This window comes from Lissotriton vulgaris, chromosome 1_2 (assembly GCF_964263255.1).
Source record: "Lissotriton vulgaris chromosome 1_2, aLisVul1.2, whole genome shotgun sequence".
Taxonomy (NCBI): Eukaryota; Metazoa; Chordata; class Amphibia; order Caudata; family Salamandridae; genus Lissotriton; species Lissotriton vulgaris.
Genome location: NC_141686.1, coordinates 16,282,202 through 16,301,599, shown reverse-complemented (window position 1 = coordinate 16,301,599; position 19,398 = coordinate 16,282,202). Strand labels below are relative to the sequence as shown.

Here is a 19,398-nt window from a genome sequence, read left to right as displayed (position 1 = left end):
GAGAAGAGTAGGTGAACTACAGGCGCTCACGATTCAGGAGCCTTTCTTGCAATTTCAAGAGGATAAAATGATTCTCAGAACAAACCCAAAGTTCATTCCAAAGGTGCCAACTGATTTTCATTTGAACGAACCATTGGTGCTGAAGCGTTTCTTTCCGCATCCATCAACAGCGGCATAAAGAGTATTACACTCTCTGGACGTTCAGAGATGTATGGAATTTTAATTGAAGGAAACTAAGGCGTTTCGCAGGTCTTCCCAGTTATTTGTCGCCTTCAGCGCACCCATGAAAGGTTTCCCGATGTCAAAGAGGGGAATTGCTAGATGAATTTCCAGTGCAATTGTCTACTGTCATCAAGCTGCTGGAAAGCCTTTGAAAGCACAAGTCCGTGCCCATTCCACGAGGGCAGTGGCCACATCCACTGCATTATTTGGAGGAGTGCCAATCCAGGATATCTGCAGAGCAGCAACCTGGGCATCTACGCACACCTTCACCAGGCACTACTGCTTGGAGGCAGCCACAGAATCGGATGCAGTGAGCTAAAAAACGGTGATGGATCAAGCCCTGATCTTTGGACTGGGTAGGAGTGTTCTGCTTAATTCAGATACTCTGTCCATCACCACCCCCTTTTCTGAATCGTTTTGTCCACCATAAGCGTGGAAGGGTATGCTCAGATGTGAGTCCCTTGCTCACTGCACCATCAGGATTCAAGCAAGCCAGGCCGAAGACGGCTGTAATGCCAGAAACCGGTCCCCGGAAGCTTGTTTCCTTTCCAGTAAAAGAATTGGCTTGGTAGTTTGGTCTGCCCTGTTCCCATGATGCACTCGGCCAGGGACAGACTAATTTGCATGTAACCAGGTTCTGAGCTGGGATGGTGCAGTGAGCTAAAAAACGGTGATGGATCAAGCCCTGATCTTTGGACTGGATTGGAGTGTTCTTCTTAATTCAGATACTCTGTCCATCACCACCCCCTTTTCTGAACAGAATCGGATTATCATCCAGTAACGGTGAGCCTTTCTTGCATCCCTCCATCCATAAGTTCTCTTGTTTACAAAGTCACATTTTATATAAGTATGTATATTTGTATATGAGATTATGCTTCATTTTCTTATGGTATTGCATGATTATGTAATGTATCAGGAAAATGTACTTTGTTTTTTCACTACTCGCTATTCTGATTCAGACATGTGAATCTATGAAAGTTCCAATACTGGAGTAAGAAAACAAGTTACTTACCTGTAACTTTAGTTCTCCAGTATTGGAATCTTTCATAGATTCACATGCACCCACCCTTCTCCCCTGAGAGGCTCACCTCGGATTTAGCACAAGAAGTGTATTATATGCACAAGTGCGCGAAAAATCTGAGGGGCAGAAGGTTCTCTCAGGAGTGTTCTAGAGGGTGAGGAGCTCTGATTGGTTCAGGGAAAAGTTTGGGCCTTTTTTACATAACAAAGGCTATGGGTTGCAAAAGGGAAATGGTCCTAGGCCTCTTTTCAGTTTGCTACACTACTAAGCACTGCTTTTTCATATACCGGAGACTCCCGTCTCGACGACGGGGAATGATTCAGGCATGTGAATCTATGAAAGATTCCAATACTGGAGAACTAAAGTTACAGGTAAGTAACTTGTTTTCTTCCATGGCAACTATAGGGGCCAAAATCCATACCGGCAATTCCCTATGAAAGGGGGCTCGTCGCAATATTCTCTCCGCGAACCGCTGCCAGATCTCTGCAGTGTGGCGTACCACATACGGTAGGGCCTCGTCCGCTCCCCGTCCCCGCATCAGTCCCACCTGTAATGCTCGCTCATCCGCTCTGCTGGCCAGAAGTCTCATCTCCCAACTATCAGCATCCGCGAACCACCGTGTAGCAGGCAATAGCTGTGCCGCATAGTAGTACAAGTCAAACCTCGGCGCCTCCAGCCCCCCTTCCTCCCAGCTCCGGACAATGGTATGGAGGGCAACCCGGCTACGCCGGCCCGCCCAGAGTAACGAAGTAAGCAACGTGTTAAGCGTGCAAAAGACTCGCGGGGGAGCGGGCACAGAGATTTCTGAAGGACGTATAGCGTCCTAGGGAGCATCACCATCTTTGCGACAGCTCGCCGCCCCATAAGGGAGAGTGGCAGAAAGTTCCAGAAGGACACCGACTGTTGTAGGGATTTAAGAACCCGGTCGATATTACGGGCCAATAACTGTGCATCTGTTGGAGCCACCTGGATCCCAAGATACCGGAACGCCTCCTGCTCCCAGCGCAGCCCTAAGTTCAGCAGGTCCGCCAGCGGCCCCGTACCGTAACCCGCCAGGGGGATGATCAGGGACTTCCCGCAATTAATTTTCAGACCCGAAGCCGCACCAAAGTGGTTCAAGTGCCAGAGCAGGATGGTCAACGATTCCCTCTGGGCCATTAAATAAAAGAGGGCGTTGTCCACATATAATGAGACCACGTTACTCGTGTCGCCCACTGTGATACCCCACTGCGCCATTTCCGTTCGTACGTGGACCGCCAAGGGCTCGATCGCCAGGGCAAAAAGGAGCGGCGAGAGGGGACACCCCTGCCGCGTGCCTCGTCCCAACAGCCATTCCCCTGATCGTGCTGAACCAAGCCGGACCCTGGCCCGAGGGGCCTTGTATAGTATCCGGACACAGCGACAGAAGTCGGGGCCCAACCCCACTACCGGGAGGACCTCCAACAGGTACCCCCAGGCGACGGCGTCGAAGGCCTAAGCGAGGTCAATCGACACCAGGACCAGCTGATCCTCCCTGTCGCTTACCTCATGGATAATGTGATTTAACCGCCTTAGGTTCATGGCGGTATTACGGCCCGGGATAAAACCACATTGGTCTGTACCAGGAGGGCCAGATAGCCCATATAGGTGGGCTAATAGTTTGGTCAAAATTTTCACGTCCGTGTTTATCATGATGATGGGCCGGAACGCCGCAGGGTCGCAGTTATCCCAGCCGGGTGGCTAATAGTTTGGTCAAAATGTTCACGTCCGTGTTTATCATGATGATGGGCCGGAACGCCGCAGGGTCGCAGTTATCCCCACCCGGCTTCAGGATCATACAGATTTTGCCCTGGTTCATACTAGGCGGAAGGGTGTCACGTTCAAACGCCTCAAGGTACACCTGTAAGATGAGGTGGGCAAGAGTATCCCCGAATGTCTGATAGAATTCAGGGGGGAAGCCGTCACTCCCCGGGGATTTAGCCATCGGCAGGCTCGCCGCCTTCACCTGACGGAGCGTCAGGACCTCATCCAATTCCTCTACAGCCTCCTTCGGTCGCAGTTATCCCAGCCGGGTGGCTAATAGTTTGGTCAAAATGTTCACGTCCGTGTTTATCATGATGATGGGCCGGAACGCCGCAGGGTCGCAGTTATCCCCACCCGTCTTCAGGATCATACAGATTTTGCCCTGGTTCATACTAGGCGGGTTGGTGTCACGTTCAAACGCCTCAAGGTACACCTGTAAGATGAGGTGGGCAAGAGTATCCCAGAATGTCTGATAGAATTCAGGGGGGAAGCCGTCACTCCCCGGGGATTTAGCCATCGGCAGGCTGGCCATCGCCGCCTTCACCTGACGGAGCGTCAGGACCTCATCCAATTCCTCTACGGCCTCCTTCGGAAGGGTCTGGAGAGTCAGCCCCTGGAGATAAGATAGGTAGGAGGCCTCAGTAACCGAAGGGTCCGTGGCATATACAGTTTGCAGGTGGGACTGGAGGACTCAGAGAATGCCTGCTTCCGAGTGTACCATTCCTCCTGTAGGCCCCCTCAGGGCCACTATCCTCATCGGGGTGAACTCACGTCTGAGAATCCAGGCTAATAGCTGGTCCGATTTGTCTCCTTCACGATGGAGACGCTTTCGATATTGGCCGAGAGTGTATTTGTCTAGATGATTCAGTATATCATGCACACCCGATCGGGCTGCCTGCTCCGACTCTTGATTCATGTCATTGGGATCCGACAACATTTGTCGGCGCAGAAGATCATCCTCTGCCTCACGTAAATCTCGAAGCAGCTGCTTCCGGACCCCATAGGTGAGGCCCATACATTTGCCGCGTATTACCGATTTCAGGGAATCCCATTTAGTAGAGTAGGCGATGTCCCCCCCTCCCAGTTCAAATCTAAGTAGTTAGCTAGAGCGGTCTCCACATGGTCCCTCCCCACCTGGTCCTGCAAGAGGTCCACCTGCATCCTCCAGGTTCGAGAGTGGGAGGGCTAGTTCTCCCATTGTACAACGCATGTCACCGGAGAGTGGTCAGACAAGAAACGGGCCTGATGTGTAATCGTTAGGGAGATAAAAGCGTCAACATTAGCAGCAAGAACCCTGTCCAGTCGGCTACGTGTGTTATGAGTGGGGGGAAAACATGTATACAGCTTCTGTATCGGGTTACCTAGACGCCACACATCGCTGACCCCCAAATTCTGCATCACCTCCCGGAGTCGCACTGTCATGCGTGGTTTTGTTCCCGTGCCGGGCGGGAATCTAAGACTGGGTCCAATAAACAATTAAAGTCCCCAAACCAAAGAAGAGGGGCCTCTAGGTCCAGAATAAGGACTTCCTGTAGGTGTAAAAAGAAGTCAGGGTCGTCTACATTTGGTGCCTATGAATTCAATAGTAAGAGATCCCTCCCCTCTAACTTCACCCGCAGGAGCAGGTGCCTGCCATTGATATTCGCCTCCACATATTGGACGGCGAACGGGACCCCAGGGGCCACCCAGATCAGGACCCCCCTAGCATACGTAGAAAAGGAGGAATGAAACACTTGGCCCGCCACTTTTTTCCTAACTTTTGGGCACCCTCATCATCCAGATGGGTCTCCTGCAGGCACGCAATGGAGACTCCGTGTCTTCGGAGGAAGGATAGAACCCTATGCCTCTTGGTACATGTGCCTAGCCCCCTCACGTTCCAGCTTAAAAACGTATATCCCATGGCCGTTGACAGCGCCCATCCGGGCCTACAGCTCTGCTTCCTGTGTTATGCCAACCCTGAGCCCAAACTGTGATACACCTGATGCCTGCAACAATCCCCCCCAACATTTCCCCCCACAACTCCAACCACCCCGCTCCCACGAACACCTTAGAACAGTCCCCCCCACCCCCTCCCTCGAGCAAGATGACAGCAACAACCAAACACGCTAATCTGCCCTCTCTCTGCTGGTGCCAGGACTTACACAGCCACCCCATTCACCCCACAAGGCAATCACCCTCAATAAACAGAGAAAGAAACTCCAGCCCCCCCCCCCTCCCAACTCCCTATGCGACCCATTGTCAGTGCGACAAACACCAGGCTCAACCAGGTGGGCTAGCCTCTAGTTAGGCAATTCCCCAACCACACCCACCTGCCCCCTGCAAACATGCGCTATCATCTGAAAGGAGGTCCCTCCGCCCCACCCGCAAATAAGAGTACGTCTCATGGTCATTGCACACTAGTGCGGAACTAAGGTGGTCCCAAGGGCCTCACAAGCCTGACACACAGTACATTCAGTCTATAAAGCACCTCAGGGTGGTACCGTCTCCTCCAGTGGCTCAGCCCCCCCCCAGTCTCTGGAATCACCGGAGCGGTGAGAGTCATGTTCTTCACTGTAGCCTGCAACGTGTCCGGAACCAGGACATCTTCAGATCCATGTGGCTTCGGAGCCCCCGGGCCATCCTCGGCATCCGATGGCGCCAGAAGCAGAGCCCCATCTTCCCCCACTGTGACTCTACGAGGCTCCTCATTAACCGTGGTCTCAGAGCGCCGCCGCCGTCTGTTGGGGCATTTCCGTGGAGGCCGGGTCCCCCACTTCTCACAGGGGCCACTGCGTTCACCCGGCAGGAGGTCGTCTCCCCTGATCTCCAGCTATTCCCAGACCTCCTCAGGGGAGTCGAAGAAGTGCTCCTTCCCCTGGAAGAGCACCTTAAGTTTAGCCGGGTATAGCAGCATGTACTGCAGCTGCATCTCACGGAGCTTTTGCTTGACCCCCAGGAAGGACTTCCGTTGCTCCTGGACTTGCTGGGTATAATCCGGATATATGTTTTCGATGGTGAGATTTGCTGTTTCCCTCGCCGCCCGCAGGATGCAGTCCCTGTCGCGATAATTCAGTATTTTGGCTATTGGTGCTCGCGGAGGAGCCCCAGGGCGTGGCGGGGGGACCAGAGCTCGGTGGGCCCTTTTGATCTCAAATACTTCCGGCAGGCCCCGTGGACACAGCTGCGTTCGAATTCAGTTTTCAAGGAAGCGCTCAGCATTGCCTGCCTCTGCCCGTTCCGGCACACCTAGGACCCTGATGTTGCTACGTCGTGCCTTCCCCTCCGCATCCTCGGCTCTCCGCTCCAGGACACCTGTCGTGGCCCTGAGGTGTGTGACCGCCTTCCTGAGGGAGGCCACCTCGCCTTGTAGCTGTGCAATATTGCCCTCTGCGTCAGAGACCTTGTCCGTCACTTTCCGGAGATCCGTCCTCAACAGGTTGACGTCGATGGAAACCGTCTCGATTTGTCGTTCTAGTGCAGTGTGGGAGCCCTGGATCGCCTTCAACAGTTCCACCCGGAAGTGTTCGCCGGGAGCCTCCACCCCGTCCTCCGGGCCCGATTGGCGTATGATCCGTTGGGACGGCAGTCTTTGGGTAGTGTATTGAGTGATTTTGTTGGGCTGCGTAGAGCGAGACATCCTGTCTTTGCGCATTGCCAAAACCCTCAGAGGTCATAGCAGATCACCAACAGGATGGCAAGGTCCAGGCCCTGTACCGCCTATGCACACACCTCCCGGGTCGTGGCGCCAGGACACGGACCCGCCCCACCGCTCCGCTGCACAGCCAACTTTCGCCCCCACCGTCTGGGATCCGAGGGCGGCGGGGGTCAGGTAAGAGCCTCCAAGTGTCCTCGGTCTTTCCCTGGGACAGCGTCGGAGATCGAGATCCACCGCTCCCCCGTAGCTCCAGCTTCAGCACCCCGGAGTCAGAGGGGAAGGGAAAGCGCAAGGAGGGAGGGAGGCCCCAACAGATTCCAGGCCGCTCTCTGGGTCGCGAAGATGGTAGACCCGCCTCGCAGCAGGGCCGTCTAGTGCTATAGGGCCCCTGAAGTGGCACTCCCAGAGACGCCTCGCGGCACTTCCCCCCTTTCAGTGTGCCGAAAGGGGCATCGTCATGGTCCAGGGCCCCCCGTGCCCAGCACAGGACCTCACCCCAAGGAGCGTGCGCCTCCGCCGTCAGCCCCAAAGGCCATTCAGTAGCCAGGACACCACAGAGTCCGTACAAAGCAGGGCCCTGACTGCGGCAATTAGGGGCCGGGCCGCTTCCGTCCTCCGGCGCCAGCCGTCGCTGGCGACTCCCAGGGCCCTTCCCAGCCGGGGGGCCCACAGGGCGAGTCCAGTCCTCAGGTGGCGGCTCCGGGGCCGTGGACCTCCACTGGGCCGCCGATACCCCCCTCCTGACTCGGGGGCCGCTCTTGTCAATGTTCGGGACCTCCGCTCCCGACAGGCGTAGGCCACGGTCCGGGGTCCTCGCGCAGCAGCAAGCCGCCGCCGATCTCCTCCTGTGGGGGCTGCTCTAAATCTCCGCACTCCCGCAGCCGCCGGGCGGGACCCCCGCTGGGCGGCGACACCAGGGACAAGCTCCGTTAGCGCTGGGGGAGGCCCAGGTGGGAGGGACCAACCGCCGCACACGTCCCAACAGCCGCAGGAACGGCTGCTGCCGGCCTCCGTAGGCCCCCCACAACCTCCCGCTCACCGTCAATCTGCCGGCCGGGGACTCCTCCACTAGGGTGACGCCTCCAATGTCGGGACCCCCGCGGGCCGCCGGCAGGTCCACAGCACAAAGGTCCGCCTCTACACATGTCTAGGCCTCAGTCAGGGGTTTGCACTCGGTGATGTCCGCTGGCGCTGATGTTTTCTGGCCAGCTAGGCGAGTCTGCAGCAGGAGGGGATCTCGCGACCCACACCTCAGCCCCCTACGAGCCCGAACAGGATGGTTTTCAAGGATTTCTGGGTCCGACGGTCGGGAGCTGGCGGAGCTCACGTCCTGTCGGCCATGTTGCTTGGCCAGGCCCCGCCTTGTTATATTTGAAGGTCTCTACCCATTCCCTTCTCCCTTTGGACTTCTGTGCTACTCACCAAACAGTATACTCCTTCCCACAGGAAACATTCTGCGTTATTCCGCCTCCTTCCCAAAAAAACAATACACCATGCACTCACCATCTGTTTATGTGTTGTCACCAAAGTGCAGTGATAACCCAATCGATAGTGTTATTTTTACCATATTGTTATTTTACTTGTCTGGGAAAGGTGGCAACAGCTAAATGTATTACTCCAACGTGGACACTCTCTTGCAGGTGGGGATGGGAGGAGAATGTATCATTGTTTTTCACAAGCGCCTCCTCTTAGCCTGATTCGCTGCCCTCTGCATTTTTTAAATTATTTTCCTTATAGTTTTCGGAAGGAAGTGTGGGGAAGCATAGTTTACAATATAAACCCCACGCTGCTGTGCACCAGATTATTTTTACAACTTCCGTCCACAGGTGTTTCTTTTCACTTTGATTGCACATTATTGTTATAAGGATTCATACAGGAGCTGTGTCACGTTGCGGCATTCGCTGTCTCTAGCGGCCGCCAAACACATGTAGACATCAGGATACTCAGTTCCGGGCGGAAGTTGAAACCTGGTCTAGTTATTCTTGGAATGTAGCACTTCCGGGGGAAACACTTAAACACTGCGTTTCCCGCCATCTCAGTGCTTTGAATTCCTTTCCGGAACCCGTTTTGAGTCCCGAGAAGCTGCGGCTGCTTGCCTACCTCCGCACCCCGCCTAGCAGAAGCGCTTGCCTGAACTTTTCCTTTATTCTCGAACCGCGCAGGAGCGCTGTTATCTGACAATCACTGTTGTATTTAAAGTGCTTGCATCAACATTTACTTTTGCTCGAACTGCGCAGGAGCGCTGTGTTTCTTTTGGTTGCATTTGATCACCACGCAGGAGCGTTGTTCCTGACCTTACCCGGCAGCCTTGGAGAGCTGGCCCTGTACTTTTCCTTACTTGGCTATACTGCGCAGGAGCGCTTCATTTTCTTTTTTGGTTTTGCATTTATGAATCGCGCAGGAGCGCTATATGTTATTTTAGTTGCATTAGTCCCCGCGCAGGATCGCTGTGTGTTTGACTGTTCATCACAGCGCAGGAGCGCTTAGTTCTTGGTGGTTATTCTTTGGTTGCATTAACACAGTGCAGGAGCGCTTTCCCTTCGTTGTTTCCACAGCGCATGGGCGCTTGTTGTGGTCCTTTCATTGGTTCCTGAGCACACCTGAGTCCTGGTGAGTACAGTGGAATAAGAAGCTCCTTATTACATGTGTTTGGTGGTCTGCCCTGAGGTGGGAATAGACGTCCGTACTAATTGGGTCTTTCTTGTTTCTCCACTTGTTCCAAGACCCTACCCTACTCCACCTCCAACAAGACCTCTTCATTTCTTCTTGGCTCCCATCCCTGGTTCCATCTCATCCCTGCTGGGTGTCCCTCTCCGCACGGGTCAGGTGGGTACAGGGGGCGGTGGCTCTTGTCGTCTCTGCGGAACTGCTTCACAAGCAAAGGTGAGTCTTGTGGGGCATCCGACAAGCTGGCTTCAGTAGTGCCCTACGCTATTCCACAACTCTTAAAGTCCACTCAGATCAAATTCACATACTTTGTTCCTTTATATGCCTAAATTTCCCTAAGCTTGGCCGAAATTTCATCTATGTTTAAAAATATAAGAGCTAAGCTACCATGACAGTGCTTCTACACAATGGCGCGGCCGGAGTTGGCCCGCATTAGTCTCACGTGTCATTTATTAAACTTGAAATGGCTATCTAAACTCCCTTTGACTTTTACTTTGTATTAGTATTGTATTAGTTTATCCACCTTGGTATATTCATGATCACACCCTTCCTCCATATCCTAACACTCCTTCGCATTCCATAACTGATAGACCTTCCCTGTAGTATCTACTAGTCCCTTTTCACCTATATCCACTGACCGCACATCTTGTAAATGACCAGCTCTCTACTTTTCTAGAGACAAACAACCTCCTTCGCCACTCCCAGACAGGGTTCAGACCAGGACAGGGGACTGACACCGCCCTCCTGGCCGTAACAGAGGAGACAAGGTCCATCTTGGACGCAGGGGGATCAGTGGCAGTGATCCTCCTGGACCTGAGCGCTGCCTTCGATGCGGTGGATCACACCATCCTCCTCCACCGTCTCCAAAAAATCGGCATCACTAGGACTGCCCTGGCCTGGCTATAATTATTCTTGGAACACAGGACCTTCCAAGTAGCAGACAACTATGGTCGCTCCAAAGCTTTCCCCCTGAACTGTGGGGTTCCCCAGGGATCCTCTCTGAGCCCCACCCTTTTTAATGTTTACATATCCCCTTTAGACGACATCGCCTCAACATTCGGCATAAAGGTGGTCATGTACGCCGACGACACAAAACTAGTCGTCTCCATCAACCAGGCTGACCAATCCATGGAGAACCTAGTCTCATGCCTGCATAAAATATCCAAATGGATGGGCGACTCCAGACTCCAGCTTAACGGAGAGAAATCCGAAATCATGCTCCTAGGCGACCCAAACAAACTCCCTAAAACCCTCGCCTGGCCATCCAGCATGGGCACCCCTCCTACACCTAAACAAGAAATCAAGAGCCTGGGCTTTTGGCTCGACCAGGACCTTAGCTTCAGAGCCCAAGCAAGAAAGACAGCCAGCACCTGCTTTAGGCTCATGCGAGCAGCTCTGAAGATCCTCCCCCTCATCCCCATCCCCCCCCCCTACCCTCCCCCCCCCCAGTCTAGGAAAATTCTGCTCCAGGGCCTCATCATAGCGAGACTGGACTACGGAAACGCCTTGTACCTGGGCGCGCCAGTAGCTGTTATAAAAAAACTTCAGCACGCCCAAAATGCGGCAGCAAGACTACTAACGGGGACGAATCCAAGGTGCTCAGCTAAACCCTCCCTCAAGGCACTTCATTGGCTTCCCATCCAGGAGCGCATCGCCTTCAAAGCCCTGTGTATCTCCCACAAAATCTTACAAGGCAAAGGCCCACCCATATTAAGACCTCTCATTAAGCCCCACAAATCCACCAGACAGCTCAGGTCGGACTCACTATTTCTGGCCAGCGTCCCCAGAATAAGAAGAGCTCGCACGGGCGGTCGCCGCTTTTCTTACAACGCTCCCAAGCTCTGGAATAGCCTCCCCATTAGCATCCGCAAAGAAAACAATCTGCTTACATTCTGCAGACTACTGAAAACCTGGCTGTTCCCTCAATAATCCATCCACAGGAGCACCTTTAGACTGTCACTTTAGCGCTGGGACGCCCGAGGGTAGCTACGCGCTCTATAAATCCGCAATCAAATCAAATCAAATCAAATCAATCCCCTTTCACATAACCTCCTGACCCACTGGTTCCCCCTGCCCACTGATCCTTAAAATTTACTCACCTGCTCCCAAAGCCCAGAACTCCTCCGCTAATGTACCCAGGCCCATAATGCAATCCCTCCTTGTCTTATTTCAACCTCCCCCTACCCAGGAACACACTTGCCACCAGATTATAATGCAATATTTCTCTTACAGATTATTTATTTCTGGCGCTTCCTATACAAGTTATTTCCAAGTTGTCAGAGGGTGTCTTCCAGAACAGCAGTGACACAACACGTGCCTCACAAACTCAGTAAAAGACATTGTCATTTACAAAGCAAGTAGCTCAAATTCAAACAAATGCAAGACCAATTTGTATTGCATATGCTTGTTGACTTGATCACTAGAAACTTTTTTGCCTGGTATTTGATGCAATTTTGACTGAAATGCACTAGGTTCCTGCTAATCAGAACCCCAGTGCCAGTGCTCTTTCCCTAAAACAAGGTACTGTTCAATTGTTCCCCAATTGGTAAGACATTTAGCAGACCTTCAAGTGTCTAGTAAATGTTATCCCTGGTACCTAGGGCATAAGTACTGAAGAGGTCTCTAAGACCTGCAGCATGTATTGTGCCACCCTAAATGACCCAAGCGGTACAAAAGGGGGTGGTGATGGATGGAGCATCTGAACCAATGAAACACTCACACCCAGTCAACAGATCTGGGTTTAATCCTTCGCCGTTCTTTAGCCCACTCTGCCACCCCAGTTCAGACATGGCCATATGCAAATCAGTCTGACCCTTTGCCTCATGGGAACAGTCCAGCCCGAACTGCCAGGCCATGCCTTCCCTGGACCGGAAACAAGCTTCCTAGGACCGGTTTCTGGCATTACAGCCGTCTTCTGCCAGGCTTGCTTGAATCCAGTGGCAAAGTGAGCAAGGGAATCACATCTGAGCATACCCTGCCAACTTATGACGAACAAAGCAGTACAAAAGGGGGGTGGTGATGGACGGAGCATCTGAACCAATCAAACACTCACACCCAGTCAACGGATCTGGGTTTAATCCATCGCCGTTCTTTAGCCCACTCTGCCACCCCATTTCAGACATGGCCATATGCAAATCAGTCTGACCCTGTGCCTCATGGGAACAGTCCAGTCCGAACTCATGCAGACTGCCTGAAATGGTGGAAACACAATATGGCGCACACCCTGTGTGCTATGCCCACATATACTGCATGAAATATACGTAAGCCACCCCTGCAACAGGCCCTGCAGCCCTAGGATAAAGTGCATTATATTACATGTGAGGACATATCTGCAGGAGCAGACATGCTCCTGTGCGGTCTAGTTAAATTTCTAGATAGTACAAGAGAACAAGGAAGCCATCTTTAAGTATGTGAACTAGGCACTGGTCATTACAAGTTTCCTAGCTACATGTTGACTTCACTGTGATGTTTGTCTTGATAAATCCCTACTGATGCCAGTAGTGGATTTATTAAAACATGCACCCGAGGACACCGTAGAGGGGGCCCCTGAAAACCTACCAGCCTCTTAGTATGCTGGATGACTGGTATTGTCCAGCCTGCCACCACAGACATGTTTCTTAGCCCCTGCAGGTGAGAGCCTGCGCTCTCTGAAGCCAAAAACAGTGCTTTCTCCGGAGGAAGGTGTTTACACCTCCTACAGCAGGCTGGCTAATGAATCTGTATACCAAGGCCAGTGACTTCAAAGCTCTTGCTTCCTTTGATATGAGACCCCAGCTTCCCCCACACTTGGGAGATGCCATCCCTTGCTCAGGGGCCCATTTGGCATCAGGACAGGTGGGAAATTAGCTATGCTTGGAGGCTTGGTACACTACCTGGTCAGTCACACCCCTAAGGCGACCTGGATGATGAGCCCCACAAAAGAAGGATAACAATATTTTGATTTTGATAGAATTAGGACTTCTGGGACATTGTTATGACCACTCCCCACAGGAAGTGTTCATACAGGGGGTGTAGTGACGTCATGGGTAGGTAACCCATTGGCTACTACCCTTCACACCCCTAAATTGAGTATGTAGGTGGCTCCCTGACACCAGGAAATTAGATTTGACTGAAGAAAGAAGAGGACAAAGAAGAGTCAGTGAAGCAAAAACTGCTGACTGCTGGTGGACTTTGTCAATCCCTGACTGCCTACCTGCTGCTGTCCTGACAATTGAGACAACCCAACTTGTGCTGTAGCTGTGCATCGTTCGAAAGCCTTGGAGGGCATCCAGCACTTTGCTAAGCCGTCAACATCAACCTCTTGAATTAGAGTAACCACTTCCTTGCAGCCTGCAGGGACGTAGTACAACGTCTGACTCACTGTTCTGCTGTTCACCAGGTCCACCGATGCAGCAGCTGTCCAGGAAATAGTCATCTTTTTCCTAGAGGCCAATCCATATTCCCACCAAGTAAGAAGACCTCAGGACCAACCGTAGTCGCCTTGCACCAATACACCCTTGCAGCAACAAAAGCTTATTTGAGTCCAATCCAGACTCCAGCACCACAAAGACCAAGCAGTCGGCGTGGGATATCAGCATCGCAGAGGCCAGCATTGAGAGTGGCCCAGCTGTCCTGTTTTGTCCTCCTTTGAAGGTCTATCCAAGATCCATGGGTGTGGTCCATAACAACCGATGGTGCTTCCCTGCTCCCAGGGCCCCACAAACCGAGCCCCCAGTTAGGAGTTCCTGGACTTGTCCCCAAGTCCCCCTATGCAGCCTGTATCTTGGTGCCCCCACCTCTTTGCCTACATTATAGTGTGCAAGGCTACCAACCCATCTAGCACCTCTTCACCCAGACACTCCAGAACAGGTAAACTTGAACTGCTGTTGGTACTTGGAACTTGGTGTAGGAAGGTGGATATCTGACTATGGTTGCCCCCAACTTTTTGCCTGGTGTTTTGCTGGTTTTTCGACTTAGTTGACCTGGGGCCCTGCTATTCAGGACCCCAGGCCCACTGCTCTCTCTGTAAAATGGATTCCATGTACTCTAGGTACATATCTAATTGGATACTGAGTCACCTTATCAGTCCCTGTACAGTGTACCTTAGGTACCCAGGGCATAGGTGCACCCAGGGCCTACCAGGGGCTGCAGCATGTATTGTGCCACCCCTGGCTGGCCATCCAAATCTGACACAACTGGCTGATCAATCAGCTGGGGCAAGGTGGTGTAATCACCCTTTGCTTTAGATATAGTATCCCTATATCTAACCCTAAAATGGACGCATATACTCCTATAAGTCACTCCTATGGCAGGCCTTAACAATCCTGGAGGCAGAGTGCTTGGAATTATGTGAGATAGTGCTCTGGCATGAGCTGAGCCTGTCTACAGCTTTCGGAACCAAGTCCTTTAGCTGTTTCCATGATAACGCTATACCATATACTCTTAAGTGCATTATAATCCTTGCGGTTATTGCTAACTTTGGCATAGCATTATCAAAACATGTCGAGTAAGGTGTCATACGAATTGGAATACTACCCCCTCGCCAGTTCTGGCGACAGGGTAGCATTCCACCCTTATAGAGGGACACAACATGCACCTAACTGTGAACCCCGGTTAAAGTTAACCCGAGCCTCAGCATTACAAAATGGATGCTGCTGCCCCAGACACAAGTCTGACCTCCTGCTGCTGGGAGTCCTTCCAGCGAGGGAGGCTTGGACAAAGGGTTTCCTGCCTTGGGAGGTGCTAGCACCACCCCAGACAGGATTTTGTGTATTGGGTAGGACAGGGCTGAAAGGAATGAGACATGCCTGGGGCACACAATGTGTCCCTGTGCATACACTGGTCTAAACCAGTTCCTGGGGCTCTCCAGCCCCAGCTCTGGCGCAAGACCGGACAAAGGATAGGGGGTGTAACCACCCCCCTTCCTGGTCCCACCCATAGGAGGGACCTAGTCGTAGTACAGCCCCCTTTAGCAGGGTAAAGGTCGGAGCTGGTCCCATTCCGAGTTAGATTAATCCTGAACTGAAACTCTACAAGAAGAAACTCTGGACTTCGACTTTCTGCCAAGAAGACTGAAGAAATCTCCCTTGTGGGTAAGGAGTGTCCACCCTGCACAAGCAGGCACCATCAGCGTCCAGCGGCTTCCCTTTGTCGCCTTCCCTCGAGGATCCAGACTTCAGAGCCCGACGAGACCCGGATTCCCAGACCTCTCCAACCTCTACCTACATCTGCAGCACAGCTGAGATCCGTGGGTGCGACGAGACACGTGGGACCGGCCATCTTGAAAGAAGCAGCACTTCGCTCCAGCACGACTTCTGAGGTAACCTCGACCCAGTGCTTTGGGGACTGAGAAGCCCCGACCCCGAGCAGCTCCTGCACCGAAGACCAGCCCTCCAGCATCCACAAGATCTACGTGGGGCCCTTCTGCCTGTTTGCTGCTCGACGCGTTGTCTGGTCACTTGCTGGCTGGCTAGTGACCTCCTAGATGACGAACCTTGAAATCCAATCTGCTGGCCTGGTTGCTCCAGACTGGCCCTTGCTTCCCTGCAAAGGAGAAGCACCCTGGACCTTCCTAGTCCACTCCAAACGCCGTTTCCACTCACCGCGTGGGTTGCCTTTGCCAAGGCCTGTTGACTCCGGATCCGACACCGCCGACAGCGAGAGCCTGCGTGGGACAGCTCGTGCCTCCATCCTGGATGTCGAAGACACCACCTGGTCCACGTGGCTGCAGAGACAAGCGTCCACTCTTCACCTGATTCCACTCCAGTCACTGGCTAATGACTTTGAACATTGTCCCCTCTGCTTTCAGGTTCTCCTCTTCACTGATCCACCCTTGGATCACACCGGACATCTTCCTCCTGGTCGCCTGCAGCATCTTTTCTTCCAGGCTCCATAGACTTCAACGCCGGAACCCGACACAACTTCGCACCTATTCACCCGCAGCCTGTGGGTGAGGTAACAAGAGCATTTCGGTGCTCAAGGGAAGATTGACTCTCCTAGTGTCCAGTTCCACAGTCGTTTTAGTACTAACTAGTCAGGATTGTCCGTACTCACCTTTTACTTGAACTGTACTGTCCATAGACGTTCTTACGCATCTCGCGTGTGAGTTCACACTCTGCACACGCGTTCAGTGGGCCTCCTATTACTTACCTAAGGTTAGGGAAGTGTGGTCCTAGCGATCCTACAGCCTCTGTACAGCTCCATTCCTTCTATCGACTTTCACATTCCACTTACTTAGTATATGGTTTGTTGTGCCCCTAGGACAACATTGTAATTGTGCAACTTAAACGTATTTTTCTTAAGAGTCTTGTCATGTGCTTAGCCCTCTGATCTCATAAAGAGTTCAGAGGTGTTTGTTATTTAATAAATATCTTGTTTATTTTCATAACTACCTGTGTGGTGTCCTTTCATTTGGTATTCAAGGGGTTATATGTGGTAAAACAGCTGGCTTCACATGCCAAAAGAGTTTAGCCTAAGACTGCTTTGTCCATGCTACCATTAGGATAGCTGATCCATAAGGTTGACTTACAACCAATCACCATAAGGGTTGTTTGGACTAATACAAGGTGATCACTAGAACTAGTGAACATCATATATCAGGCCAACTTCTCACACCGATATATCTGTAAAAGACATTAGTTAGTGATAGATTCCTTACCGACCCACCCATCCACCCCGTTCTGCGGACCGATATCCAGGGTTAAGGTCATCCCCTTTCAGGGCCCTAGTTTCATGTCACTAGTGTTGGTTCTATCATGGCTCTGCGTATCTGGCGCGGAAAAGCTGTGTATCAAAACTGACGTCAGCGCGCATGGGCGGCGTCTAAGTACTCCGACGATGTCATACAGGCGCTAACGACGACGGACGCGGAGCTGCGGACGACGCCTACCGATGCGCAGGGGTATTGCTGCGCAAAAATTTCCGGATCCAGTCTGACGCCTGGGGATATTCTAAGGTAAGGAATCTCTCACTAACTAAGTCTCTTACAGATATATCGTTACACAAGTAGTAACTTGTGCGTTGAGTGTCGTTTTGCCCATGCACCATACAAAGTTAAAGCAAATGAGTTGGCCAATGCTTTGTATCTGCTGCCCAAATGTATGGCTTATAATTATCCAGTCAAAAAGATTCTTGTATTTGCACTTTTGTTGCAGGCCTTTCTTAGTCCAGAAAACCCAGAAGAACCCTACCTTGAAGGGATTATTTATAATTGTGTGGCTCCTGGAAAACGGTTCATGCCAATGGACAATTTGTCAGGCGGGGAAAAGTCTGTGGCAGCACTGGCACTCGTTTTTGCTATACACAGGTACAACAGTCACAAAGATATTTCATTGTAATTGTTTTAACACCGCTGAATATTGAAAAAATAGCCAGCATTAGCAACACCAAAAAGATTGGGCCACATAAAAAAAAAGAAAAACATCTGGCCACTACATGCTTGCAATTTAAATATGAAAATGTTTACTGATATGGCAGTTTTACTAGTGATGTTTTTAAATAACAAGTCTTTTGGTTGTGTCATTCATTTTAGGTTTAACTTTTTGTTTATTGGCATTCAGCAAATAATAACATACACTTTCAGGAAGCTGTCCAATGTTCATAAGACGGGGCAACTTTTAGGACCTGTTCAGCCGAGACATGCATTACTTGGGTGCCCCTAGGATGCCCCCTGCTGGACCCATTGCTAAGACTGCATTGTCTCTAGTATTTCAAAGTCCTGCTCCAACTTGTAAACCATAATGCCATATAATAAGAAATGTGAAAGAGAAAGAAAAACAGAAAAGTGAAAGAAAGAAAGGCAACTCCGACCACCCCCTTGCCCTCGCTCAAACTGGTGTGCTGGGAAGCTACGGACTGGACCCCTGTGGGAGCCCCTTTCTTAAATGCAGGACAGCGTCTCTAAGTAGGTGACGTGGGGCACATGAGGCGGAGAAGACACAGGTATCTGGGGCATGTGATTTCATTCATTTCGGATGACAGGAGCGAGAGCAGTGGCAGCCAGATTTCGCTAATGCTTGCCATTGAGTTGCTAAGGGAGGCCTGTATGCGTTCCATACCCAGAATGAAACACAACCTATGTAACCACCCAACAAAGGTCGGCTTTACCATCGTTCCCCAATGCGATAAGATGTTTTGGAGAGTCGCTCCCAATGCCAACCCCATTTGTTTCCCTTTCCGGGATATGAACGGAAGCGTGTCAAACTGGCAATCCACATCGTCCAGAAACGCAGACCAATAGCTTGTCAATTCCCTGCATTCCCACAACAAATGCATCAACGTACCTTCTGCACCACATCCCCACCAGCAAAGTGGGCTGCGCTCAGGGTTACCCCATGCAGACAGACCGGGTCAAATACCAGTACATAACGACTTTAACCACCGTCTCTTTGCTCGCTATATGTCGTGCGGTGTGGGCGGCTCGGTAGTAAATATCCGACCACTCGTTCGCCATGAGATCTCTCCCCAGTTAACTTTCCCACCTTCTCTGTCCTATTGTATGTTCTTTCGGGACCTGAGGGCCCAGCACCTCGTACAGCTCAGGGATCATTTTCTTATCCGCGTTCTTTGTGTATAGCCATTTCTTGAATTTCGTTAATTTCCGAGAGACCTTCGGCCGCACTTCTGCGTTAAGTAACCAGTGCCATAGTTGGAAGTAGTGAAACCTCGCGCTCCTTGGAAGGCCATATTCTGCTCGCAGATCTGGAAAGGAGAGAATCCCATCCCGATCAAAAAAGTGCCCAGCTGCCATGCATTACGCCTCCCTCCATCATGAAAACGCCCTTTCGTCAGCTTTTGGGGAAAAGTCTTTGTTATCAAGAATGGGGGTCAAAGGCGAGGGGAAAAAGTACAATCCCTGTAAGAGAGTAGGGTCTGCAATCCTATGGTCACCCCAGATTTTTCCTTTTTCCTTCACTGGTTTACGACTTTCCCTGGCTGTGGGCCTGCTAATCAGACCCACAGCCTAGCTGTTCTCTCTCTAAATTGACACTCTTGTACTTTAGGTGCATTTACCAATTGGTATTGGGTCACTCTTGTAAGTCCTTGTACAGTGTACCATAGGTACCCAGGGCATAAGTGCACCCAAGGCCTACCA

At 51.6% G+C, this 19,398-nt stretch overlaps 1 protein-coding gene across 1 annotated transcript in view; it reads left to right on the top strand.

The window, feature by feature from the left end:
- The window catches only part of SMC1B (structural maintenance of chromosomes 1B), a 2,420,665-nt gene that overhangs the window by 2,208,211 nt on the left and 193,056 nt on the right, over window positions 1-19,398 (top strand). Inside the window, exon 22 of the mRNA XM_086952745.1 lies at window positions 17,459-17,610. Coding sequence (XP_086808871.1) covers window positions 17,459-17,610 — 152 coding nt within the window. The remainder of the gene's footprint in view (window positions 1-17,458; window positions 17,611-19,398) is intronic.